Source organism: Athene cunicularia (assembly GCF_003259725.1).
Source record: "Athene cunicularia isolate RWA chromosome 1 unlocalized genomic scaffold, athCun1 chr1_part1, whole genome shotgun sequence".
Lineage (NCBI taxonomy): Eukaryota > Metazoa > Chordata > Aves > Strigiformes > Strigidae > Athene > Athene cunicularia.
In genome coordinates, this window is record NW_020799091.1 from 79,006,346 (window position 1) to 79,034,098 (window position 27,753).

General features: G+C 39.5%; 1 protein-coding gene across 4 annotated transcripts in view; it reads left to right on the forward strand.

Annotated features, from left to right (window-relative positions):
- The window catches only part of FRMPD4 (FERM and PDZ domain containing 4), a 407,661-nt gene that overhangs the window by 288,045 nt on the left and 91,863 nt on the right, over positions 1 to 27,753 (forward strand). For all 4 annotated transcript variants that reach the window (XM_026850985.1, XM_026850947.1, XM_026850957.1 and 1 more), the window contains exon 2: positions 2,394 to 2,510. In XM_026850985.1, the coding sequence (XP_026706786.1) occupies positions 2,394 to 2,510 (117 nt within the window). The remainder of the gene's footprint in view (positions 1 to 2,393; positions 2,511 to 27,753) is intronic.

Here is a 27,753-nt window from a genome sequence, read left to right on the forward strand (position 1 = left end):
GTGTCTGGAGGATTAGATCAGATACAGACATATCTATAGCTAAGTAGGACAGTTATTACCTGTCATATATGATAGGATCTGACACCATTAATGTTTTCATCACACCAAGAAAGCTTTCAAGGGAATTAAATTTACCTTAAAATCCACTAATGTTATAATCCATACAAAGATGACCACTTAGTTTGAATGCAGAGAGGAATAGTATTGATCATCATCACTGTGTTGCACTCCTACAAGTTATCTGATAATAAAAGCTTGACATGGAAATTTAGCTGTCACTGTACCCATTTTACAGATTGAGAAACTATAGCACAGATGTTGTGAAACACATTTAATTAAAATGAAAAGTGTTAAATGCACAGATATCCCTTTATAGTCCAGATAGAATAGGTTACTTTCTACTTTATTTTGTTAACTGCAGTGTTTATGATCCCAAATACTCTAAAGGGTAATTTGAAGTCTATCAATGTAGTTAAGCTGTCATTCTTAGGTTGTAGGATGGCTCCCATGTAAAAGAAGGGACCAGCCTTTCTCCCTCTGTCAAACGTACAGAGAAACAGGAATGCTTAAGCTCAATGTTACATGAAGCTGTGTGAGAGAGAGCGTTGAAAGTATTTGCTTTCTTTCCTCAGATTCCTATTTTTTAATTTATTCCTTTAATCAGGAATGGGTTAGTTGCATTTATCTTGGGTAATGTAGCACATCTGACATTTATGTGTTTTGTTAGCCATAAGTAACTGTAATTTTATTAAGATTTCTAGCATATTCAAATATTAGACTTAGGCCCTATCTTATGGCAAATACCAGTGTTTGACTATGCTAACAGAAATGTTTTTCTACTCCTTGAAGATAGAGTACTTGATATAATTGGTAAATCAGATGATACCTAGCACTCCATTGTAATGCTCTACTCGTAAATTGTATTTTGAAGCACCATATCTTTTCTCAGTAGTGATTAATACTTGAAATAAAGGGGAAGGGGAAAGCAGCTAGTTTGTTTTTAATGATGCATTCCCCCTTTGGGAAAGATAAACTATATAATACTTTTTTGAGTTTAGCAATTTGCAATGAATTGTTGAGTTGTCCACTGAGACCAATTCTGTTCCTTCAGAAGAGTGATCGTCAGGTTACATTTCACTCTGTTTCTCTAAAGGAAATAAATTCTTACCTCTGTCCAAGGCAAGGGATAGGAAGTTTCTTGCTAGCATTTGAACTTAAATAAATCTAGCAAGTAAAACTAAGCTGTAATATGTCTGATGGGTGGAGAAAAGACAGAGAGAGAAAAATCAACTAATTCAAAACATGCTCTTATTTTGTGTGGTTTTGGTTTGCATGTCTGAATCTCAGATTATATTCAGTCTGCTGATTCATCTTTGTCTGTGATGCTCTCTCAGCCAGTCTTTACCATCTTTGGTTGCCCTGCCTCCTTTTCCTGGTCGTTCTCTTTTTCAGATTGTACATAGATGCGTATTAGACTTGCTTAATTTTGCTGAAAGACCTATTTGTTGTCTTCTGTACCTCAAAGTCCCACAGCAGTAAGGGGGAATGTGCAGTAACACCTATATTAATTCCTGCAAGTGAGGGGTAAAATATCAGTGCAAAAGTTGGGGGTTTCTATAGGAAACTAGGGGGGATTCTTGCTAGCTGTATCTTTTTTGTGTATGGAATCAGTAGATGGCACCTCACAAAATGTTTCACATCTAGTGGGGAAATACTGTCACTTGGAAGTGCTTAAGTGATCAAGTGCAACTCCTCCAAATAACTTTTAGAAGGCTGCAGTTATTTGGAGGAAGAGCTTAATGCATAATGAACGAGTGCAACAATATCTGCATATGGAATCAATTTAGTATCCATATGCAGAAGTGTTACAGCCTTCCTTCATTCCACCATGTGAAACAAAATATGGTTTGATAGCACTGAAAATGGGTGTTGATGTTCCTTCTCGTGTCAGGTAGCATACCACATGTGCAATCTGCAGCCCTGTGGTGGGTTGTTTGGTTTGGTTTGGCGGATTTTTTTGGCTAAAACTGTACTGAGAGATGGCATTTGAACAGGGGATGGTGATGAACGAAAATGTTCCTGTCCCTTGTACTAAAAACTATTGAAAATTACTATTGTAGATGTGGGACTGATGAACTATGACAGATTCACTGGCCAAAAGCTTGAACCCAAAGACTGTTAGAAATTACACTGACTGGCAGAATATTACAAATGTTAGTAGACCTGCTAACATGTTTTCCCTTGCCTGGGTTCTGGCTGTGTATTTCACAACTGTGAAAGTATTTGGACATCAAGTGAAGGATATGAAATAAGTAAATTGGAAGAATATATACAACAGAGAAATAACTTCTTTTTTTTTTTTTTTTTTTTTTTTTCCCTAAAAAACCCTGCAGCCACAGGAACAAGTCTTCAGGCTGGCCTCACCCTTCAGGGACCTGGAGCGTGAACCAGGGGACACCTTATGGATGGGAGATGACGGCAAACAGAGATGGAAGAGACTACTTCATCAAGTAAGTGGGCAGTGTGAGCTGTTCAGTCTGTAGTACAGTGCAGCAGCCCCTCTCTTGACTCTTTCTCCTTGGAATCCTATTCTTGCTTCAGCCCTACACAGATAATGTTCAGCTGTTTTGATTTATTGCACAGAGATAGCTCTGACTGTACTTTACTGCACCTTAGTTCGGTACTTGGTTATTTAATTTACCCATGGAAACACGGATACTATAAGGACCTGTAATTCGTCAAGGAATTACAACAAATGTCATTAACAAAAAATTTTAAAATGCCACGTTTAAAGAATGAGGCAAAAGGTCAGTTCTGACTGAGACTAACAATTCTCCTCCAGCTCTGCCATGTGAGCTCACATTGTAGTATATTCATTATACTGGTAATGACAAAGTGTATATTTGATCCTGTATAGTAAGTATTCTAATTCTTCGATTTCCCATAGTCCTTTAGCTCTGAATTTAAAGTTTTGCAAAATAAATGTCAATGTGGATGATGTGGTCATATGCAAAAATGGTGTTTTCTTTTCCTATTGAAAACTGTGAATAATTATTCTTTAAAATCATTTAAGTGACTTGGATAAAATACAGTTTGTGGTTCTAGAAATGTACAACTTAAGTGACTTGGAACTTCTTCACTAATAAGGGGTGATGGTGGTGAGTTGGCAAAACCATTGCCTGATTTCACAGCATTAGTTGCTTTAGTTTACATTCTATTTTTAAGGCTAGCATTTTGATTCTGCTCATGTGAAGGCTGTTTTTTTAAAATAATTATTTCATTTTTTATTTTTATCAGCCTGTTTAGGAACATGCAGGTGCTTAAAAAAATTCCTGGATGAGAATTACAGTTCTTTCTTTTAACACAGATTAGAAGGATCGGACTTACTTCAAACTGACCATTAAAAGCCCTTAATTCACTCAAGATCCTTCATCTGCAAAACCAGAATTGTGCAGTGTAATAGCAAGGATCCCTGTTACTCTGCTTTCTCTTCCTCCCCGCTTTGCCCAGGATGTGTGCCATGTCTTCCTAGGAGGCTTGTGCTTTTGGACCAAAGCAAGATTTGTAACAGCATAGTGTTCTGCAGGCTTTCAAGACTCAGAATGATTTCAGACCTGTCCAAATTGGAACAAGTTGTCTGGGTTAATGAGGGCTCAGAAGTTGACTTTGTAATGTCGTTTTCTTCCTTGAACAAGTGTTTGTCATGCTTTGCATGTCTGTAAGGCACCAGGTGCAACACTGGACAATGTGAAGCTGAATGCCAGGCACAATATAACTGCATTAGCATAGGTTTTCTGCCTGAACTAATTAGGCTTGTCAAAAAGTATATGTGAGCCTCCAAAGTATTGTGCAGATGTGACTCTGCTGCTTCTGTTACTGTAGTTAGTGAAGGGACCTGCACACCTTGTGTGTCCATTTTTTCTGCAGACTGTCAGTATGTTCTCCTCTCCATGACTGAGATTCATTTCAAAAATTAGTATCTTGCTTCTGAGGACAGGCAACACATTTTATTCTTCTTCTTTTCTCACTGGTCACATAATGGGATGCTGCACTTGTTGTGAAGCTATAAACAGCTGTGGCTTACAAAATGCAATACATTAGTACTCATTAATTTTGCAATTTGGGAATGTTTTCTAACTCTCAGTAGCTAATGATTATTTTGTTAACTTTTTGGATTGCCTTTAAGTACCTTAAAGTGCCACATCCCTCTCTTAAATGCAAAAAACTGCATCTAGGAACAAAAATCCATAATAGGCAGTGCCAAATTAAGCCTTAAGTAAAGTTAGGCTTCGTGTTGTTGCTGTTTGGTTGTGGTGGTGGTTGTTTTCTTCCCAACGCTCTTACAAGGTACTTGCTCTCCATTCTCTTTGGGGCCTTGGTCTTCCATTTTTCTCTTCTTGTGGATAGCAGACTACATGGGGGAAAAAAATAGGCTGCTTTGAGTGGAGAGAATGCAGCCTCTGAGGAAGCTGATCTGCAGCAGCCTTTGATGTTTTGTATCAGACTTTCTAACCCACCCGTATCTCTGAGTACTTAGGTAAAAGTTGAATAATGCTACACACGTACATTGCATGAGTTATAGTACATATTCTTGTATTGAGTGTTTTAAAGCAACAGCACTGCCTGTAACACATGCACCAGCCATGTCTCCAGAGCAGTAATTCATCTTACATGAAATGACAGTCCCTGGAGATGCATTAAAAGCCAGTACCTTCAGAAACTGAACGAAATCAGGAAACAGTTTAGAACAACATACTGCTGTACCAAATCACCCCCTATCCACCATTACTAATGAATGTTAGCCCAGGTAGCTACTACAATGTGACTCGGTAGTTACATGAAATATATCTTTGTTTTAGAAGAGTGACCAAAGACCTACAATATACCTAGTGACTTTGCCAGTGATCCCTCTCTGGAGGTAGATGGTACCTGTCCTTACAGTGCCTGTTATTTGGCCAAGGAGAAGCCCTCTCTGGCTTTCAAACTGACTGCTTTCACAAATACTACATGAAATGAAACTACAGAAATGAAAACAGGATTTAATTTTCTTTCCTTCATTTTTCACCCCTGGATTTTAGGAATGAAATAGTGAGATGGATGTTGACAGTTATGTCAATAAAGGCAGGAGAGAGATCAGCAAGATAGCATTTCATATTGTCTCAAGGATTTTTATAGCCGTACAGATTAACAAATTGCATCACACTGAAGGAGAAAAAGCAATTCAAATCTTTCACTTGGTTTTGATTAAAGATGTATAAACCAGGCATTACCAGAATGAAATGCGTGCATGCGTTCTGTACAAGCAAATCACATAATTCATAGCAACATTAACTGCTTTTTAGTTAAATAATTTACTTAGTGCCGTATGTACATATCCATTCAACTGCAAGCAGACATATTGTAATTTTGAAATTGTGGGAGGAATAGAAAATCCAGGAGAATCTTTTGGTGAAATGAAAAGTAATTATATAGTGTTGGTGCAACTGCTTTAGGTGTTTATTCTTTCTGCTGTAGGAAATCTGGTTTCTTTCAGATCTCTGAAAGCCCCTATGGCCTGAGCTAATCAGGGGCAGCTTCCATTGCCAGGCAGCACTTTTGTAAAAGTGCAAGAAGAACCTTTTATCAAAATATTTTGAGATATTGCTATCAATTCATTATCTCTTCTGTACAGATGGCATAACCGGGGTCATTTTGCAAACCTCTCAAATACTTTTTCTTAAGTTTAGGCCACGGTAAATTAAAGTTTCAGAACTTCACCCATTCCCTTTTAACTTGCCACTTTTACTTGAAATAGCCTTATGAGATAAGCAATACATTTCAGTATGGGAGGATGGCAGTCATCTAGCATTCTTCCAGTGTGCTTCTGTACTGCACAAGCTCTATTAAGATGGACCTTTAATATGAAATAGTGTTCAGTGTATATTTAACCATATTAATGGCCTATTTTCTTTACATTTATTATATGCTGTGTAGTGTATGATTATGAAATATTTCTGTATAACTAATTTGAATACAAATATGACATTTACTAAAAATGTGTTTGGTGTGAATATAGGGTTTCAGGGAGATAGCATGCAAAGCAGGAAGGTTTTGGATTATTTTGTCCACAAAGGTTTTAGCCACTGCTAAATTGCCAGTTGCCACTGCTATTGATTTTTGGACCTGTAGATTTTTGCCCTTTCCCTTGTGTCAGTCTTGCTGGTTGTCACACCTGGAGAGCGGTAGATAGAGGGAGATAAACTGGCAAAAGCTAATCAAAAATCAAACCTACAGAGAAATCAATGAATTTTATGTCAGTTTAGCCCCCTGAGCCAGGCCTTTGCATGGTCCGATAAAGTTATGTCATAGTTTAGTATGGAAGAAACCTCTGAAGGTCAGCTGGTCCAACCTCCTGCATGGAGCATGGCTCATGCCAGGTGATGAGCAGCATTGCTGACACAATGAAATATCAGACCGATGTGGGAACAGGGTTGCAACAGACTTGTGTTGGCTTAAGCTGCCCTACAACTGCACTCTGAGGTGCAAGCTGAAGTAACATTTGCTGCCATGAGAAGTCATACCCCTTCAATTTTGTTTAGTCTGAAGAAGAGGAGGCTGAGGAGAGACCTTATCGCCTTCTAAACTGCCTGAAAGGAGGTTGCAGAGAGCTGGGGATAAGTCTCTTTAACCAAGTAACAAGCAATAGGATAAGAGGTAATGGCCTCAATTTGCTCCAGGGAAGTTTTAGACTGGATATTAGAAAGCATTTCTTTCCAAAATGCAGTTAGGTGTTGGAATGGGCTGCCCAGGGCAGTGCTGGAGTCCCCATCCCTGGAGGTGTTTAAGAGTCAAGTTGACATAGCTCTTAGGGATATGGTGTAGTTGAGAGTGGTCAGTGTTAGGTTAATTGTAGGACTAGATGACCTTCAAGGTTTTTTCCAGCCTTGATGATTCTGTGATTCCTATCAATGTTTAAGTCCTAAGGTATGAGGTACTTTGGTATTTTTTTAGATCTGGTTTCTGCCATTCAAATAAAGACCAGAGAATGGGAAATCGTATTAACTGAAGGAAACTGTAGCCCTTCCCAAGTGGACCCAAAGCAACAATGGTCCCCATAAGGTGTAGTTAGTTATTACACTCTGAAGATAGTTTTTCAAAGTGGTCTGTTAGGTCAACTTATTGCCATATCCTTGTTTGCAAGAGATGATACTGATTGTGTTTACTTGAACAGTTGCTGTTGCCTCAGAGAGGATGACAGGGTTTTTCTGTGTTACCAGTTTGGTTTGCTCCCTGTTTCACTCCAAGGACCCTGACCATCTGTACTTCATGCATATTAGCTTGCTTCTGTACTCCAGTCTGGAACAAACTGAGCAAACAGCTGGGACCCCCGGCAAGAAATAAAAGGAAGCACACCCAGAGATCAAAGCCTGCAGTTTTACTGTCACTTGTCAGAAAGTCTTTCTGAATCTTGTTATGTTAGTATGATGTGATTGCTACACCAGCTGAAGCATGTCACAATGTATTTTGACATCTTGAGCACCTGGTGTTGTTTTTCACTGGTGCTTTTGCATTTATTAACAAAAATTTCTTCCAGACTTCTTCCAGGTGTATAGGTCAAACAATTTTTTTTTTTTCTCTTAAGTTACATTATCCTACATGTAGTATCAGCTCTGTGATTTTTGTCTTGTGAAATTACATTTCAGTTTCCCTGGCTTGGCCTAATAGCTATGCTGTTCCCAAAACATGAATTTTTTTAATGTCAGTTTTTGCCCCATACATAAAACAGATAATAATGTGTTTGTGTTCTTTGGTAGCTAGTGAGCTCACAACATCCTAAATTCTCAAAGCATACAGAGTTCAATCTTACTTTACAATACAGTAATGTCATTATATTCTTCTATCCTCAAATACTTACCTAAATTTTCTTTAGTAGTCTTCATCTTACTCTTTCAGTGCTTGCTGTGCTTAGAAGAGGAAGCTCATTCACGTTTTCTGAGAGGTGGAGTGCCTCTATGTGTGTTGCATGCATCCTGTCTGGCCTGCATGGTCCTTCTTGTACAGCCAGTTCTCATAGCTGGCCAACAGTGTGGAATGACAGAACAGAGTCATTGATTATATTAATGGAATATCAGACAAGCATCCTGCTTATTAAGGGCCACTAATTTATGCCAGATGAAAAACTGAGGGTCACAGCCTGCTAATCAGTTTACTACAAAATAAATATGCAGAGAAGAGGATCAGACATTCATGTTTTGGTGTTTTTTTATTTACTCTTGATATGTCTAGCCCTACCCCACCCTTCTTGTCTGTGCATTCTGTAGGTTGTACATGCCTATTGGTAGTCTAGTCTTTTCTCAGAATATTTCTCTGGAGTTTGCTCTGTTGGAAGCTGCTGAAAACAATCAAAGAATATAAAATATAGTGAAAGCCTTGGTTGTTGTCACTGTGTTGTTCATCTTCCTGAGTTTTGAAAAGGCTGCTGTTATTTGTACCTGAAGACTACCTTAGTCCATAAGGCCATAATGAAAGTTTGAAGCCACAGGAGCCACCTTCTGCCCTGTAGGTATTATGTTACATAGCACTTTACTGAATGCATTACATTCCTTCATCTCTAAGTACAGAAACAGTGTTGACTAGATTAACTGGAGCATTTATGTGGAGTTTGCAAAAATATGAGCAACACTGCTGCTGCTATGCTTCTTACCTGTGTACTTGGCACTGATGAAGTTGCACCTCGGTTCCTGTGTTCAGTTCTGGGCTCCTCACTACAAAAAGGACACTGAATTACTCGAGTGTGTCCAGAGAAGGGCAACAAATCTGTTGAAGGGCCTGGAGCACAGGCTGTACGAGGAGCGGCTGAGGGGATGAGTCTCTTTAACCAAGTAACAAGTGATAGGACAAGAGGGAATGGCCTCAAGTTGTTCCAGGGAACATTTTGACTGGATATTAGGAAGCATTTCTTTACAGGCATTGGAATGGGCTGCCTAGGGCAGTGGTGAGTCCCCATCCCTAGGGGTGTTTAAGAGCAGAGTCAACATAGTGCTGAGGGATATGGTGTGGTTGGGAACTGTCAATGTTAGGTTAATGGTTGGACTGGATGATCTTCAAGGTCTTTTCCAACCTAGACGATTCTGTGGTTCTGTGCTGCTCTATGCCCCGTGATTTGTGCTTATGCAGGGTGTCAGAAAGAGGATTCATTTAATTCTCCTTCTGATTCAGGTTAGGGATGTGAATGAAGGCAGTCTGTACACCAGGATAATGCCTCAAGCCAAAGGCTGACTGTGCTGTGCCTCTTCAGGCATCTCCACTCCCAGGTGAGATGCCAAGGGAACAGGCCGTGGAATCACACTCTCTGGCCCACTTATTCCCACGTCCCTGAAAGGGACATCCAATGAGATTGAATAGCAGGCAGTTTAACAGTGATAAAAATAGTACAACCTATATAATTAGAAAATATGACTCTCAGCTACAGGTTACAGTAAAGCCTAAAATGCTCTATAGGATTCAAATGTACATCTGCAATATACATTTGTAATGAGACTTCCACTATTAAATTACATAGGATTAAAAAAAAATTAGAGCAGATATAAAATCTTACATTTCAGACAAGCGGGTGAGTCAGCTGCTGACTGCCTAGGGCTAGGACGAAACTTCCTGTATTAATCAGGTTATTCTATAATTACAAGGTTTCTTGCACCTTCCTCTGAAGAGGGTACTGAGTGCTGTCAGAGAAAGGATACTGGACCAGGCGGACAACAGGTCTGATTGGTATGGTGATTCTTGTTTTTTCCTCTTTTTTTTTTTTTTTTTTTTTTTTTTTTTTTTTTTTTTTTTTAAATTCCCTTGTCACTTATACGGACTGTTGATATGAATAGTGTGCTATTAGAGAAAGAGTGTTACTGTGCTCCTTTCAGACGGCATACAAATCTGCTTTCTGTTGCTAAGGATTTGACCTGCTCAAGGACAGGATCATATGGTGGGAAGGGGAGTGGGGCTAGAAGAGACAAACAGCAGCAGGGATGCACAAACACGAGTAACTGTTTAAAGCTAACCTGAATAATTAGAAAGGAGAAAAAGGAAAATTATGTAGCAACCTGTTTGTGTCGGTGGTCTGCCTAGAGACAACTCAGGCATATGGTGAAAAAAAGTATTGCAAAATCAGTTCAACCTCCTGAAAAGGAAGGATGATTTAACAGTCATCCTTCACAGAGAACTGTTGCTCTAGCCATAAATGTGGCAGGCTTAAATATGACAGACAAAATTATGTTAATATCGACTGGGGTAAATCATTTTTACAATGGAGGGAATAGTAGCAAGGAGATGCTGGTTTGTGGGTTATATTATTTAAACTAGAGCATGGAAAAATGGACAGTTCATTGCATTGTAAGGCAGCTGTACCTAAGCCAGTTGATGTGCAGTAACTCAGGAGCTAGCCACAGCAGCATGGCTCCTTCCCGATCTGCTGACTTGCCCCTTCTGAGTCCTCTCTGCACAAACGTGCAACCACCACTTGCTGAACCAAGTGGATTCCTCACACTGGAAAGGTGAGGAGAGATACACAAGAAGGTATGAATGTAGGTGGGACTACTCAGAAGAGAAGCTTTTGTTCAGTCATTAGCCTTGGGTTGCATGCAATTGTACCTAAGTATGGAGTACAGGGAATCATGTACTTCAGGCCTCTGTTACAGCACAGTTTTCTGATCTGTCTGATTTAGTCTCTAGTGTTTTCTCCAAACACAAACTGAATGGGGACACCATGAAAATCAGAGAAATATTGCATCCTGGAACCTGTTATTCTTGTGTGTTTGTAGGTGGATTAGGAAGTGGAATGAAACTTCTGGACCAGAACTTGTATAGAAAAAAACAAATCAAGTGTTGCTAACTTGAAATCAAGTATGCTAACCCAAGGTCACAATGTATGGAGGTGAGAAGATGAAATCCTCATTACTCTTTGAGTTCACGTGCTTCTGGGTAGATGTTTCATATGTGTTAACATCATCTCATCTGTGCATTACAGCATGTAAATGCATCTGTAGAATCATTGCTTCAGAACACCAAGCTACCCTTCCCAGGAGCATAAAACAAATTAATTCTTGTAAGCAGTTTGTGTGAGAATGATAGCCCCAGTTGGATTCTGCTTTTTCAAACATCTCTCTTGTAAAACAGAGTGCAGTCCCTATAGAATCAAGATTAAAAGCATCAAGTCCTGGTTCTGCAAAGCCATGCAGGTGGTTGGGAGAGCAGTAGTGGTTTCTAAGAAGCCACGAAACCTTATCGTGGGTCACGTGCTGGTTATCCCCAGTGGTGCAAACACAGAGGTTCTGCATATGAAATAGAACCAGGCTAGTTGAAGTCCCTAAAAAGAAAGAGGGTAGAGCAGCTCCTGAAACACCAAAAAAGTAGAACGATCCTGCAGGCTGTACATTGGGTCCTTAGTGGCCACAAGCTTGAAAAGAAAATAAATAAGGAAAAAAGAACTCGACCTTCCACAGCAAAGACTAGGTAAAATTTCCCCAGGCTTTCAGTTACAGCATTAAAAACCACAAATGTGCTAGAGCTAGATTATAGGGCAGAAAAAGGGTGATTATCATCACTGTATATTGCTGCTTTTTAAATAGCATAGTTGAAGTACACCAGGTTCATCATAGTGTATGTACAGAATTTAAAACAAGTTATCTAGTATGTTATGCCATGCCAGGAAACACCGTAGTGATGATGCCTTTCCAACAGTCATTCATATACTAAGGAACTGCACACTGAGGTATATGAAAGCCAGTACTGAAGAACCTGTATTTATTCTTTTGGCTTAATTTCTGTCATATCAATATATTTACATTTTTCTGTAAAGAAAATCAAGTATGATCCTGCTGTAAAAGGTTCTTATCTGGATTGTTATTATAGGTAATTTGGTTTAGAAACATAAGATGATGCTACAAACAAAAGCTTACTTAATTTTAATTCTCATTTAGGTTTTAATTGCCTTTCTTACAATAAAATACTGCTTAATTATACTCCAAATGCACAGGTCCCAAAGATAATACTAAAAAACCTCATATTATATATGTTGTCATATATATATATAAGATTAACGTGAAGAAATAGTTTAACTGAACTCAAATTAATCTAGTTGCTGACAACACTGTGACTCACTGCAATATTTTGAAAGCCATTTATCTAATGTTCGCTAGGATCCTGTGCTCTTCCACAGAAAAACTTCAATTTAAAATAAACCAGTGAAACTGTGCGGCTGTGCAATTAAATATCACCATGGTAACAGGGATTAAGCACACAAGGTAAGGACCTGCTGACACTGCAGAGATCATTTCAAGTTTTTACTCTTCCAGCAGTAGCCAAATGAATTTACATTTTCTGTAGCGAACATTGGGAGACTAAAATGAAAGAGATTGAGGTACTTGTGTGGCATCTTGGGACTCCAGAGAATATTTTCCTGACAGGGGAAGTAATTAGCTGAAATTACAAATAGTAACTCAACAGACAGATATGAATAAGTGTTTGCTCATGGGATTTATTTAGCGTTTCATAATTAAAACCTGGAGAGGCATATTATTTAGGATACAAATAGCATGGAAAACTTTGCCATAGTTTAAGAAATCAAACAGCACAGTAACACCGTTTTGCTTTTAATTTTTACGTGAACTTAGGTTTACTTAGGAAAGATGGTTATTTGCAGCTCTGCTATAAAGTAACATTTCTAATGTGTAATATACATGTAAAGTTATAGTGCAGATAGACACACTGATATGCAGTGAAGACATAGGATGATGCTTTAATCAATCCTAGCGTATTTCTGCTTGTCTCTAGCTTTTTCATGTCTATTTGTGAAAAATACTGGAGATGCAAATCTGCTGGTGTGTGGAGATTTTCAGCTTTTAGTGGTGTGGTTTAGGGTTGTTTTGTTTTTCTTTTTTTCAGATTGGCTTTTGATTTGGTTGTAGGAGAGCTATTCTGACCACAGTGGTATGATCTCTTACTGCTGCATAAAGCTGAAATACCTGATCTAAACTGAGAGCCTTAATCCCTACCTTTGGTTTATCAGCAAGTGTTTAGTGTGATCAGGGAGTGTTGTAGTCATGGGCTCCTCTGTCCAGGAAATGCATGCTGATGGTTTTGGTCTGTGCTAATTTTTCCATGAGATCAATCAAATTTATGAGGACATCTGTCCCTCTTTTCTGTCAACCTGTGAGAAGTGGAACTGAGCTGTCTTCACTATGCAAACGATCTGCAGCCATTCATCCTGCATTATGCAGATGCAGGGTCTGTAGCACCTCTGCTTTCACAATACTGGGTCAGTATTTCGAGCTCTAGAGACAAACTGTATCCACAAGATCAAACTGTATGCTTCACACCAGTGCTTACTGGTCTGAGGTTGGTCCTGGGATCATGCTGTTCTCATTCTTTGTGGTAGGATGGGCTTTCTACCCTTGCAGAGCAGATCTGCTGCTTGGAAAATGTTTTAAAAGACCTGATGGTAGATGGGCCCACAACTGCACCTTTTCTGTGGAAATCAGAACTTGCCAAACCTATCAGAATGTGTTTTGATGTCTGGTTTTGATTATAGGACTCTACAGTCTTTGACATCTTTGGTTCCCTATTCATTTCAAGCATAAACTTAAGTCTCTGTGTGTAAACAGACAGGTTTTTTGTTCTGCTCTTATGAAAAGAAATTGCTTCAATTTTACTCATTGTCTGACATCCAGCTGTGTTGGCTTTAAGTTAAAATATCTTTGCTTGCACATTGAGGTGCAGTTTGTTTTTTTCACATTTTAGGATGAAAAGCCTTCGTTAAAGATTCATGATAAATACTGCTGCTATATCCAAAAATCATTGCATCTGGAGAGTTCCTGAAGGAGGAGAGGAATACTGAGAACATTTTGTAGGAATGAGTGTAGAAAATATCTGTTTGTGGTGGTACTCTTTCTTGTTACAAAAATGCAGAAGCCCCGTTAAAGTTAGCTCCTGGCATAAGCATCCAGCAAATGCAGAAGGAAGCAGTGAAATATTGATGAAACATAAGGTAAAATCAGAAAGTCAGGGATATAGGGTAGAATTTTCTTCAGAAATGGCTTAGGAGATACAGGAGACAGTTTCTTATAGATAGTGCTGTTCCTGGGCTTGATCAGGTGGGAACAACAGAATTTTACTTAGAGTCTAAAGAGATGCTTTATGTTTATCTTCCTGCTTATAATCCCTTTTGTACAGCATTTTCTTTTTGCTGCTGTTTTTATTGTTATGGTTTAATCCAGTTAGTGCCTTGAGCTGGACAGCAGACTTGGCAAAAAGCCATACTGATAAAAGACATTTTGTTTTGGGCCACAAGGGGCTGATTCTGGCATCTCAGAGTGATGACATTTGGGGATTTTGTTGCATGATTCCTGTTGCCAGCATCCTATTAAAATGCAATTCCACCATTTTAAGTGTACTAGGGAATCATGAGCTAATGGTCTATCTTCAAAAAGGAAATCCTAAAAAGATTAGCTCAAAATCAGGTGTTGCACACTGAAAAGTCACAACTTTCCAGTCGGGAATCTTTTTAGTTAAAAATTTACATATAAAAAAATAGGGGTTTCCATGCCTTCAGACGTTCACCAGGATTGTGGCTAGGTCTCAGAAAGGGATTGTTTCCCCAGTGTCATAGCGTGACTAGCCAGAAGGAGTGATGCCCGGTCAGAGGAATCCAAACATCAGTAGCCTCAAACTCTGTTTAAAACCAGTCTTGTTAATTTCCCAACTAGAATTAATTAAAGCAAGTGCAAGCTAATGGGCAAATCATAGGACCAGCTGTTTTCGTGGTGTGAGCCTTCAGGAATACAGTTCCTGAAGGAGGAACCCTATCACCTGAACATAATGTGTAATAGCTGCACAGCTGCTTCTCCAGCCTTGCCTCTGTGACTTGCATACACAATTGAGCCCTGTGCCAAAAGCCTGGGTGCCATTAGGAAGAGTGGCAGGACAAGGCTTTCTCTAGAGCTGTTTGGTTGGGTTGGCTTGTTCCATGTCCATAAGCTGCTTCTTCAGCAAGGGTGTCACAACTCCACGTGCTCAGAGTCTGGTAGCCTAAAATGACTTAGCCAGGTAGCACTTAGCTTACTGTTACAGTTATTTGATTTTTTGCTTAAACTTAAATAATTGACCAGCTGAACTTCCAGGCGAGTTTGCTCGAAAAATCATGGGTTTGGCGGGGGCTTTTTTTGTCGTTTCATTGGTTTTATGTTACAGGAGCACATGAAGTCTGACACATAAAATCAGGTTCCTCATCTGCTTCCTGGTTATATTTTATAATTAGCAGATTCTAGAAAGACATTGACTTTATTCTCATTTTTGATTGCAAAGCTGAACTATGGTAAGATTATGTGAGTTTTTGAAGGAGGGATTTAATGATACCCTCTCCTCCCCAAATCTGTGTCAAAATGTAAAAATTGCATGCAGATTTTTTCTGTAACTACTGTTCAGCAGCAAATGAAAAAGCTAAGCAGTCCACATGTTGCCAGGCTAAGTGTTGTGCCATATTTGAAAGTCATAATGATGTTTTCATGTAAATATTAATGATAGGAAAGTGATTTTCTGTAGAGTATTTGGCTAGATTTACATAGAATACAGCACAAATGCTTCTGCTACATGGAAGAAAAACCTAATATATGTTTGCACTGACTACCCAGTGTAATAGAGGCCTTCCCTACTGAGCTTTTAAGTTACCTGGACTACCTGCCTTTCTTAGGCTATCATGAAGCTCAGCATGGACTATCTGAAAATTTATTTGTCTTCTCAAGCAGGTTTTACAATTTAGGCTGATCTCTCTGCTGCAACAGCTAAGCTGATACTGGTATCTGACTTGCTACTTTAAGATTACTTTGGTGTATCTGTGCAAGGGAGCAGGTGCAGATGTTCTAATGGCTGCATTATAGACAGGCTGCCACTCTTAATACATCTGAAAATCATTTTTTTTACTGGAGACATAAATGTGGATGTGTATGAGACTAAGGGGAATTCTCAGGGAAGAAACTAGGGGGAGAGGAGAGGGAAGCAGAGAAAGCCTAGAGTGTTTCATTCCTTATGAAAATACCAGTTTCAAGAATCAGCATGATGACATAGAGTTGTGTGTGAGTATGGGAGATGCACACACACATATATATGTATATACACATATATATGTATCTCATATCTTCTCCATTTGTGCAGTGATCCTTGCTGATAATAAGAATTGTAAAAAATTTCTTAGGTTTTTAAATAAGACATTTTTAATCATCTAGGTTTATAGTCCAGTTTACACAGTCTCAAATCTTAGTGATGTGGATGCACCTGAAAACTGGGGGAAGAGAGACATAATTAGCTGAATAACCACATCCGTAAATACATTACAAAAAAGCAACAAATGTGCAAGGAAAAGTTAAAAGTACTGAACAACACTGGAAGCTTCTTGTGAAGCAGAAATTAGAGGGCTGAAGTGATATTTGCACAAATTCAGCCTGAGTGTTTTCTTAAAGAAAATGTTAAAACACCTTGCAAGTGGCTTTTTATCCATATAAAGAATAAGCAAAGGAAGAATAGAGGATTCTATGTAAGGATACTGAATACAGTAAAATTCAAAGATGCAAACTGAATACAGTAAAATTCAAAGATGCAATTGAAGATTAATAAAATTTTCCCAGTTATCTAGAAATACGTGTTTAAAATTACTTGATGTATTAGCTGAATTACTGAGAGTCATCCAAGTGTTGTCATTTGGGTATGTCAATGGCAAATGCCATTGTGGAGATAGAGGAGTGTTATAAATTGTGGATAGACATGTTTGTAAAGGGGGATTCAAACTGTAACAAATTCAGAAAATACTGTTAGGATCATTGGGGAAGGGAAAAATCATTATATGATGAGAAACTAGAAGACACAGATTTGTCTAACACAGCAAAACTAAGATCACGAGGGAATAAACACCAGGAAGAAATGAGAAATGTCTAAACCAAAAAATGGTCTGTGGCAAAGAATTAAAGGGACTATACGTTTAGACTGCAAGGGAGAAGACCCTTAAACATTAGAGCAATGGGGTTCATTCCCAAACTTTCAGTCATAGCACTGGATTGAATAATCCAAAATGGGTTTACACTGATCATTAGTAAATACTTAAAGGAGGGTATATGATACAGTTTATATGATACAGTATAAAATTACATGGGATTGGAGGTGATGGCAAACCAGATCCATTCCTATTTTCCTGTGTCATGTGGCACTTTACTTGTTTCTTTAGCATGTAGATGATGAAATCTGAGCAACATGTTTGCAAACCAGACTTTAATGCACTGTATGCCCTTGGAACCTTTTGCAGATGTTAATGAAACTCATTTAATTATCTCTGTTAGACAGATTACTCAAGGCAATTTAGATTACCACATAAAAAGTGGAATATAGATCAATGGTTTTAGTAAGCATATGGGTAATAAAAATACTTAAATGGGATGATATTCAGGGAGATGATAGGGTTTGACCAGGCTTTTAGATAATTGTATAAATGCTCTTTTCTAAATGTTGTCGCAGAATGATGAATTATAACTCTCTTTTAAAGAATGATTTCTTTGAAAGATAGAGGAAATATTTTTCCTGAAGTGTTTAGACATAGTATCAACAAAATGTTTTTCTGGAAAGTGGATGTTATCATCAATCTCATTAAAGTGAAAAATACAGAAGTGGGTTGCAAATATAAGGACAAGTTTAACAAATCAGGAGTGTTTCTTGCTGTCAGTTTTGAGTTTTATACTGTTGTCTGATAATAACAAGGATGATTTACTAATTTCATCAGGATATGTTGGCTGTTCTGCCCACTGAAAAAGTAATTGCTAGTATCTGATAGGAATTTTTTTAAGCACCATTTAGGGAATCCAGTTGCTTCTGTGAACTTCTGCATAATGATGGTAAATATATTAAATGATGTAAGGGATGTGACATTTCTGAGTGAGTAGACTTTTAGTGCCATTAATATAAATGGTAGTGCTTTGGAAATGTGCTAGTTTGACAGCTCTTCAGAGTTGCAAAAAACAACAATTTTAATTCATTTGGCATGTATATGGCACAAGTTACCAAAGCCTCTCTAGTTCTGGCATTGTGTATTCCTCTTTCATCTAATGCTACAAGTTACCTTTACACGGGTTGTTGGTTTTGGGTTTTGGTGGTTTTGTTTGTTTGTTTTAAAGACTGACTTTTACTTTCAGTTCACTATCAGTAGCATACTTTTCTCAGCAGTTACAGACAACAGTTCCCTTGAACAGGCCCATCAACAATTTGGGGTGTTGTAGCACAGGCCCTACAGTACCTACCACAACTACCCAAGGAAGAGCTTCACTTAGAGCACATTTCAAGAAAGTATAGATGTAAAGTAGTGTCAAACAAGTGATGGTATTGGAGAAGTCAACAGGCTACTTATGGTTATCATGTCATCATGTTCTGGTGTATATTTTGCATGCTGCACCAGACCTCTTTTCTAACTGGGCTGATGTGTTCTTTCCATCGTTATCCTAATATATAGAATATTAAAGTTCTTGATGAGTTCTCAGACCTTTTAATTTTTATCACATATATTTTATATGTTATTGTTTCAATTAAAGTTGCACAGCTGAAATAGTGCTAGTCAAAGGTAGAAGATGCTTTAAGACAGGGCAAGTTGGTGGCCCTCTAGACCAAAGGGGATTCACCTCATCCCAGTCTGAGGATCTGTTCTCAGGTCCAGTTCACAGTGAGACTGAGCTTGCAGTCCCCATGCGTGCACGTGAGTGCATACACACATGCTGTGTACACACAGAGCCAACCCCCAGAGTCACATGTACAGGCAGCCAGCACCTTTATGGTCACCACATAAACAGCACTCTCATAAACAGGAAGAGTACAAATGGCCAGATCCTGTTCTTATGCATCAGCAAATCACCCTTGAAGCTTGCCATTGGATCGCACAGACACATGCACACACCTCATGTATGTGCTCTAGGGGGTCTCTCCAATAACTGATCCACACTTATTCTCTCCCCTGAGGCAGGCTCTTAGTCCTTGGTCTCTCTGGCCCCAGACCTATAGTCTCTCTGGCAGTTGAGTCTCAGACCTCCTATCCTACCTGCTGCCTGGTCTGAATTGAAGGTTGCTAATCTGTATATGTCTGTCACTCTTACACACAGTGTGGAAGTATACTCACACAGAGAATAATTAGCATTAGAGTTCAGCCAGAAGATACGACAGACTGGTGAAGGGCCTGGCTGGACACACATGCTGGCCACCAGCTTGCTTCTGTGCAACCAGTCTCTTTGACTCTTCTCTCCATTGTCCTCAACTTGTTCTCCCATATCTACCTTCATCCTTCCTTTTCTCCACCCTTGTTTCTTCCCAGTTAAACAGCACACCCTTCATTACTTTTCACCATTAGCTCCACTTCAGTGATATCTGTACCCAAATATGATGTTTGTGACACCATCAGCTACATACTGTCAGTCTTACATGGTAAGACCACACAGTTCCCTCAGCACTTTTGGCCTTCCAAGTTCAGCTCCCCAGGGATCAGCAGAGCTCCCCTCCGACATGATCATCTTTCACATGGCTCCCTCTCATCTGCCCATGAAACCCAGCCAGCCCTCATGGTGCTCTCTGTAACTTTTGGCACTTCTTCTTCTGCTGTGTCTTGCAGCCAGCTGTTTCTCTTGACATGTGCAGCAGTTTTTCATGGTCAATTAGTTGAACCTTAATCTCTCTGCTCATTAAAAAAAGAAAATAAAAACAATCCATTATGAAAACTGAATTTACTGTGTAGTCCCAGGAGGTGTCAATTCGAAATTCTCTCCATAGCCATCAAACTGCAGAGAAAAAAAAAAAAAGAAAAAAAAAAAAAAAAAAAAAAAAAAAAAAAAAAAAGTGGCACAATATGTCATGTTAGAAGAAAAGTTTTGATCTTTTTTTTGCAGTGATGTTTGGGTTCTAATTTTACATTGTCACTATTTTATTTGAATACTTACTAACAGTACTTCAGGAACTGTAATATTTTTATTTATACGTGCTTTCTAGCAAATGAGGATTGCTATCTAAGCCAGATAACATAAATTTTTTAAAAGGCATGCTGCTTTATGTATGTTACAAAATCTCAGAAAAGCTGAAGTGAAAGTACCAGGCTCTGCTTGGTCTTGTTCCGTTTACAAGGGCTGCTGAATACCTCTCATCTACAAACCCTTTTAGTTACTTGTAACTTTACCATACTTTCTTTGACTGAGCTAATTTTTTTTCCCCCCTCTCTTTTCTGAGACCTAATTGGTATTTTGAAAAACTTTATCACTTTCCTGGAAAAGCAGAAGTTGTTTTGCCAAAGGTCATTACAAAGCTTGGTTCCCAGTCCTGGAAACAAATGTTTGAAAGGTGATGCACACATCACCTTTCAGTCAGGGATGTCATTTCTGATGTTGCTGTAAAGTTTTCCCATGTTAAGAGCCTTGAAAATTTTAGAAATTGCCATGCCGAGTAGAATGTGAAAACTGAAATCTCCAAAAGAGCATCCGTTCAGCGTGTCCAAAAATTGCATGGCTAAAAATAAGTATGCCAAGAACGACTGCTAGGCATCAGAATGGCGAGCTGACAAGGAAGCTGGGGAAGAGTAGGGATGATGCAGTTTGAGGAGGAACTAGTGTGAATGGCAACACTTGGATTACCTGAGTACAAGACAGTCATTAGGAAACAGGAGAGGAGGAGGATTAGGTGGAGAAGAATTGAACTAACAAGTATTGGGATGTGGAAAGATGGAGGATAGAGGAAATAACAAATGACAGCTGTAATTTTTTTGTAACACGGTGGCATTGTCTCATGATCCGGTTATGACCTGTAATAATCCTTGCTACAGTTCTGCAGAATTTCTTTCCTTAAATGTTGGTCTCGATGCTGTCTGGTTTTATTATAAATTCTTTGCTTATAAATTCTGTGTATTTATGCCTGTCAAATGGATAGAAGCATTAGATCTGCAACATGAATGTTAATATTTTACCTTGTCAAATGCCCAAAACACATAGTCGAGTGTTATAAGCAGATATATAGTCTACATTATTAAAACATTATGAGAGTTCATGATTGACATGAGTTTAATATTGCAATTCTTAGTAACTGAATCAAAATTTGTCTTATATAATGATATTATTTAGTTGTCCTGAAATGTGTCTGCTACTAGTGATTTCAAAAATATTCATTTCATGCTGTGTTACTACTTTTCACAGAGTTTTTATTAATATTTTAATTATGTATACCAGTGCCACTGGCAATATGAGGCCACAAGATGAATACAATACAACTCTCCTGCACAGACTTACATTTGTGTGTATATATTACAGACCTTTAATTATAATTGTATAAAATCTGTTGCTGAATTTAGAAATCAGTCATCATCATAGCAAATAAAGAGCCAGATTCTCTGCCATAAGTCAGCTTAGCTTCATTAATGTCAGCACAGTCTCACTGATTTATACCAACAAAAATGACACAGAAGTACTTGTTATATTTTACTGCCTCTCCCATGAGTTGCACTACTACAGCATTTCATGACTTCTAGAATAACAGTTGATTGTTTTTCCCTGTCTTTTCCTCTCTGTGCTTTCATTGATTTGTCAGCCACTTTAGCTTGAAAATATCCTTCCCTAGTTTGAATGTGTAGAAAAGGGTTTGATATTGTGGTGTTTGTCCATAGCTATCATGAAGACATTTTAATTTTTACTTTTTAATCAGAGAGAATAGTCAAAGTGTGTTTTGGGCTTTTGTGAATCGTAAGCTGGCTGCCTGTAGCCTTTCTGGCTTCATTTTGCAATCAGCCACACTTAAATGTTTATGGATATGAATGGATGTCCTGTCAGCACCATAGTAGAACCCAAACTGCAAATAATTGAGCATCTGCTTTTCTGAATTAGGCCTGCTAAGTTCATTATGGGCACCTTGATGCACTTATCTCAGCTAAGTGTGTTATGGGGTCATTTTGCTGTATCGGGATCTTGGTTGTGACTCAAGAAGAGGAAAGACCTAGTCAAAAACCAGGGATCTTCCTGCACTGCAGTCACAGCAATAGTTGCTGTGAATCCTGTGGTCAGTGTATCCCGGTCAGCCTTAAATGAGCTGGCTTGGGTATCCATACAGATCTTGCTATGGCAGCACCAAGTTTAGGCTGATGTGCAGCTGAACAGAGAAAACTGGTGCTGTGCTGTGCTCTGCAATGCAGCAGACAGGCTTCCCACAGCACCCAAGTGCACTGGCTGAAAACTGTATATGTTTCAGGCTTCTCACAGTATTCTCAAGTATTCACTTTAATAGGTAGTTGTCCTTAATGATAGACTGATTTTTAGCCTGACCTGTCTTCTGATGAAAATACTCTCTAGGGATGTAGTAGTCTTTTCTGCATGGGAGAGTCTCATATATTTTGTTACAGTTAATAGGCTCCATGAGAACTTGCCACTGTATTCTGTGAATTATTGTTTTTTCAGCTTGGTTGCTATTTTGTATCAAATAAAATATAATCTGTGGTACTGTTTCGTTTCTTCCTGGTTGTTCCCTGACTGGAACAAAAAGTACTCCAAAATTCATTTTCTTCTACACAAAATAGCCCGTTCAGAGCTAAATTCACAAAACTTCCTGAAAATGGGAACTGCATTTGCTTTTCAAAGTGATTCGTGCCCTCATGTTGGCCAGTTTTGTCCTCTACCTGGTGAGGTAAGCCCATGGTGTCTGTTCCCTGGGCAAGATCATCCAGCAGTTGGCATACATGGTCATGATGGTACAGCTTCATGTTGCATAAACGTGAATAAAATGCTCACTGAAGCAGAGGTGGGACCAAGTACGAAACTTATCAGAGGAGTCATCTGGCCTTGCTTCAGTTTGCCTGTAGGTATTGTTTTGAGACTTAACCAATGGACTTTACAATGCAGCCTTATGCTAAGCAGGTAACAGTCATCATCCAGTACTGTGGGAGCTTGCTTGATGCCCAGATCCTGGGAAGCTGAGAAAAAAGTTGTTTTTTTCCAGTCCCTGAGACTGCTTCTCCTAGGCAGGAGTGAGTGCAGTCTGAGTCCCAAGTACTTTTCTCCTCTGATGGTCTTGAGTTTTTACCTTCTCTCCTGTTGGTCACTAGGACAATATTTTAGCAAGATCAAAATCTGTACCAAAACACACAGCAGTTAAAATGGGACTGGCTCATTGCTTTCCAGGACTTTGGTTTTATGGGGGAACTGAGGGATTGCATCTCAGTTGTCCTCTTTTTTTGTACTGTCCTATGGGGAATATTAGGAGGCAGAGAGCAGCTGCATGACTTTTTTATGGATGTCGATAAATCAAGAAAAATCAGTGTTGTGCACGTGTAGAAATTGTGAAAATGCAGTAAGATCTGTTCTGACCTCTAGGGAAACCTTCTTTGCTACAGAATAAGCACTTGGTCTTCAACATATTTCTTTGAAAGCTCTTTTTGAAGATTAAATAATTATTTTTCCATTCAATGAAGTGGAACAAAATCCCACCTTTTAGACTGAAAGCAAGAGATGAGTCTAAAATGATTAAAACAAAGGTATAAAAATTAAATATCTTGGAACAGGCCATAGTTTATTTTAATAAACCTTCTATTGAGTTGCATTAAAAGGTCTTGATCTTAATTTCTCATGAAAATTTCTTATAATTCAGTGATTTATTCCACATATGCCCCCAAAATATTTTTTCAAAATTAACATTGGATGTCTTTTTTCCCATAAACACTTTATTATTTCTTTATTTTTCACATTTGATAAGTTGGGTTTTTTTTAAATAACTACTAATTTTGCATGTGTGCTATAAAGCCTCACAGAGAGTGGTTCAGAACTTGTGAAAGTGTGAAATGTTTAAAGTCTATCCTAAGAAAAGAAGCGCTCATCCCTAGGTATCCAAAGAATCTTGACCTGTGGTCAAACATACCTTAATCAAGATAATCATGAATAATAGTAATAGTAGTTGTTTGGTTTTTTTTTTTTATTCTGGGTCCAAGTACGTTGCTAGTGGATAACACACATCACTACTTTTTGTTGCCAGCATTGTGTCTTTCCTTAGGGAATATAGTGTTTGGGAAATTAAGTCTTATATCCCCTATCTGATTTATGTTCGTATATGAATATATACAAGAAGTATGGCCTTTCTTTGAGGTAGTTAACTACAGATTTAATGTATTACAAATCCTTGTTTGGTCTATAATGAGCAGTGGCACTTTTCACATGCTCTGTCTTGTTTAGCCTCAGTACTTTTTATTACGCATCACCTGCAAGAAGCAGCATGAAATCTCTTGCTCAAAGGCATTTAATAGAAAGGCAGAGAGTATTCTTTATCTGCTTGTTCCCATGTTTAGCATATGTGAAGTAAAGTCTTATAGCAAAAAGTAGTCAATCGGAGTTATAAATTAGTAATTTTTTAATTTGGTATGAGAGAGGTTTTTGCAATATAAGCTTTGGGTTTTACCTAGGAGAAAATTATTTCCTTATAATGTTTATCTGTGCATCTAAGTAAGACTGTAAGTACAACTTTGCTGGCTCAGACTAGAAGTCTGTCCAGCCTGTATTCTTGTATTTGACATGGGACTGTATCTAGCAGCAGATGCTTAGGTAAGGAGTCAGAGAAAACTTGACTTGCCAGCCTGATAAGAAAAGATTTAAAATAGGAAAGATGGGGGAGATTCCTCAGCAATTGAAGTGGTGGACATGGCATGGGGACAGAAGGGCCGTGGCAACCAGCACCACATAGCTGAAGTAGAATTGCCTAAAGTGCATAGGCACGTAAAAAAGAATGTGCCTGTAGGACAGCCCGTGAAGGGATACAGGCTCTTTGGGAAGGACAGTCTGGGAAGGCAAGGAAAAGGAATCATCCATTATGTGCGGGGTAGAACCAGCTTAGAGCTTGTAGATAGGGACTGGCAGGTAAACCAACACGGGGAATGCTGTAGTGAGTCTGCTATGGTCCACCTGATCAAGAAGAAGTAGGTGAAACCTTCAGACAACTGGAAGTGACTTCACATTCACACACACTGGTCCTCATGCAAGATGTGAACCACCCTGATACATGCTGGTGTGCAACACAGAGCAAGACTTTTGTGGCACAGGTGATTGAAGAGCCAGTGGGAGGAGATGCTTTGTTGGATGTCATACCTACAAAAAAAGGCAGGCCATCTGGGGATGTGAAGGTCAAGAGGAGTCTTGGCTGCAGTGACCATGATACGGTGGAGTTCAGGAGCCTGAGAGGAGGGAGCAGGGCAAGAAACAGGATCACAGTCTTAGACTTCAGGAAAGCAGGCTTTGGCCTGTTTAGGGATCTGCTTGGAAGAATCACATGATATTCCATGGCCCTGGAGAGAAGAGCAGTCCAAGATTGATCTTCAAGGATCACTTTCTCCAAGCTCTAACTTGGTCCAAACAAGCAGGCAACCTGCGTGGAGGTAAATGAGGAGCTCCTGACTGAACTCAGACATGAACAGGAAGTGTACAAGAGCTGGAAGCATGGACAGATGATCAAGAAGGAATACAGAGACACTGTCTAACTGTGCAGGGATGGTGTCAGGAAAGCCAAAGCCCACCTGAGTTGAATCTGGCAAGGGATGTAAAGGGCAACAAGAAAGGATTTTACAAGTACATCAGAAGCAAAAGAGTAAAGAAAACATGGGCCCACTGCTAAATGATGCAGGGCCACCGCTGACAGAGGACACAGAAAAGGCAGAGGTACTTAATGCCTTCTTTGCTTCAGCCTTTCCTGGTAAGACTGGTATTTAGGAATCCTAGACCCCTGAGACTAAAGTCTAGAGCAAGGAAGGCTTGGAGATTGATTTGGGGAGGGACCTGGGGATCCTGGTGGAGAACAAGATCAGTATGAATGAACAGTGAGCTGCTGCAACAAAGAAAGCCAACAAGATGCTGGGTTGCATCAACAAGAGCAACACCAGCAGAGCTAAAGAAGTTGTTATCTCACTCTAATCAGTGCTTGTCAGGCCACACCTGGAATACCGTGTTCAGTTTTGGTCGCCGCTATACAAAAAAGATGTGGGCAGACTGAAGAGGGTCCAAGGAAGGGCCACAAAGATGATCAAGGGACTGGGAAGACTGTCATGTGAGGAGAGGCTGAGAGAACTGGACTTGTTCAGCCTTGAGAAGAGATGGCGTAGAGGAGACTTTATCACCATGTTCCAGTGTTTAAAGGGTGTCTCCAAAGAAGATGGAGACTGCCTTCTTGCAGGGAGTGACATGGTAAAAACAAGACATAATGGGTACAAGTTACTCCCGGGGAGATTCCAGTTAAACACAAGAGAAAGATTTTTCGCAGTGGGAACAATCAGCTACTGGAATAATATCCACAGGGAAGGGGTGGATTCCCCAACATCAGACACTTTTAAGATTCGCCAGACAGGGTGCTGGGCAATCTTGTCTAGACTGTGCTTTTGCCAAGAGAGATTGGACCAGGTGATCCTTGAGGTCCCTTCCAACCTGGTATTCTATGATTCTGTGATTGTGAGGCCATCCAGTTATCTTTGGAAGATCATGGAAATGAGTGAAGGTTCCTGAAAGTGGGGAGAAAAATACCACTCATGTCTTCCTGAAGGGCAAGGAGGAGGATCTTGATCCCTGGGAAGCTGACAGAGCAATTAATCCTGGAAATTATTTCCATATAGAGGAAGGACAAGAAAGTGATTCAGAATAGTCAGCATGGATTTACAAAGGGGAAATGATGCTTAAGCAACCCTGACACCCTTCTAAAATGATGTGACTGGCTTGATGGATGAAGGGAGAGCACTGGATGATGTTTATTTTGACTATAGTGAGGCTTTTAACAAACTTTCATAACATCCTCCTAGACAGGCAGATGAAGTAAAGGTTAGACAACTGAGGTGGATGGAAAAATGGCTGAATGGCTGAGCCCAGAGGGTTTGGACCAGTGGTGCAAAGTCCAGTTGTAGGTCAATCACTAGTGTAGTACCCCAGGGGTTGATACTGAGCTCAGTACTGCATAAAATCTGCATTAATGACCTGGCAGAGTGCGTTCTCAGCAAGTTTACAGATGGTAAAAAAACCCTGGGAGGTGTGGTTGATACACTAGTTGAGTGTGATGCCATTTAGAAGAACTTGACAGGCTGGAAAAATGGGCAGGAAAGAACATGATGTAGTTCAAGAGGGGAAAATGCAAGGTTCTGCATCTGGGGAGGAACAACCCCATCCATGCACCAGTACAGGATGGGGGCTTACCAGCTGGAAAGCTGCCTGTCAGAAGAGGACTTGGGAGTCCTGCTGGACACCAAGCTGACCAAGCTAGGAATGCACTCTTATGACAAAGGCAGCCAACAGCATCCTGGGCTGCCTTGTGAAGAGTATCGCTAGCAAGTCAAGGAAGGCAATCCTTCCTTTCTGCTCAGCACTGGTGAGGCCACATCTGGAATGCTAGGTCCAGTTCCAGGTTCCCCAGTGCAAGAGATACATGGATTTACTGGAGCAAGTCCAATGCAGGGTAACAAAGATGATTAAGAGACTGTCATATGAGGGAAGGCTGAAAGAACTGGGCTGTTCAGCCTGGAGAAGAGAAGGCTGAGGGGAGATCTTATCAATGTGCATAAATACCTGATGGGACACAAGGAAGAAGAGGAACCCACACAGGGCAAGAGGTAGGTGGCACAAGTAAAAGCACATGGAATTCCATGTGAACACCAGAAAACACTTATTTTTTGTGTGAGGATAGTCAAACACTGAAATAGGTTGCCCATCCCAGGGAGGTTGTGGAGCC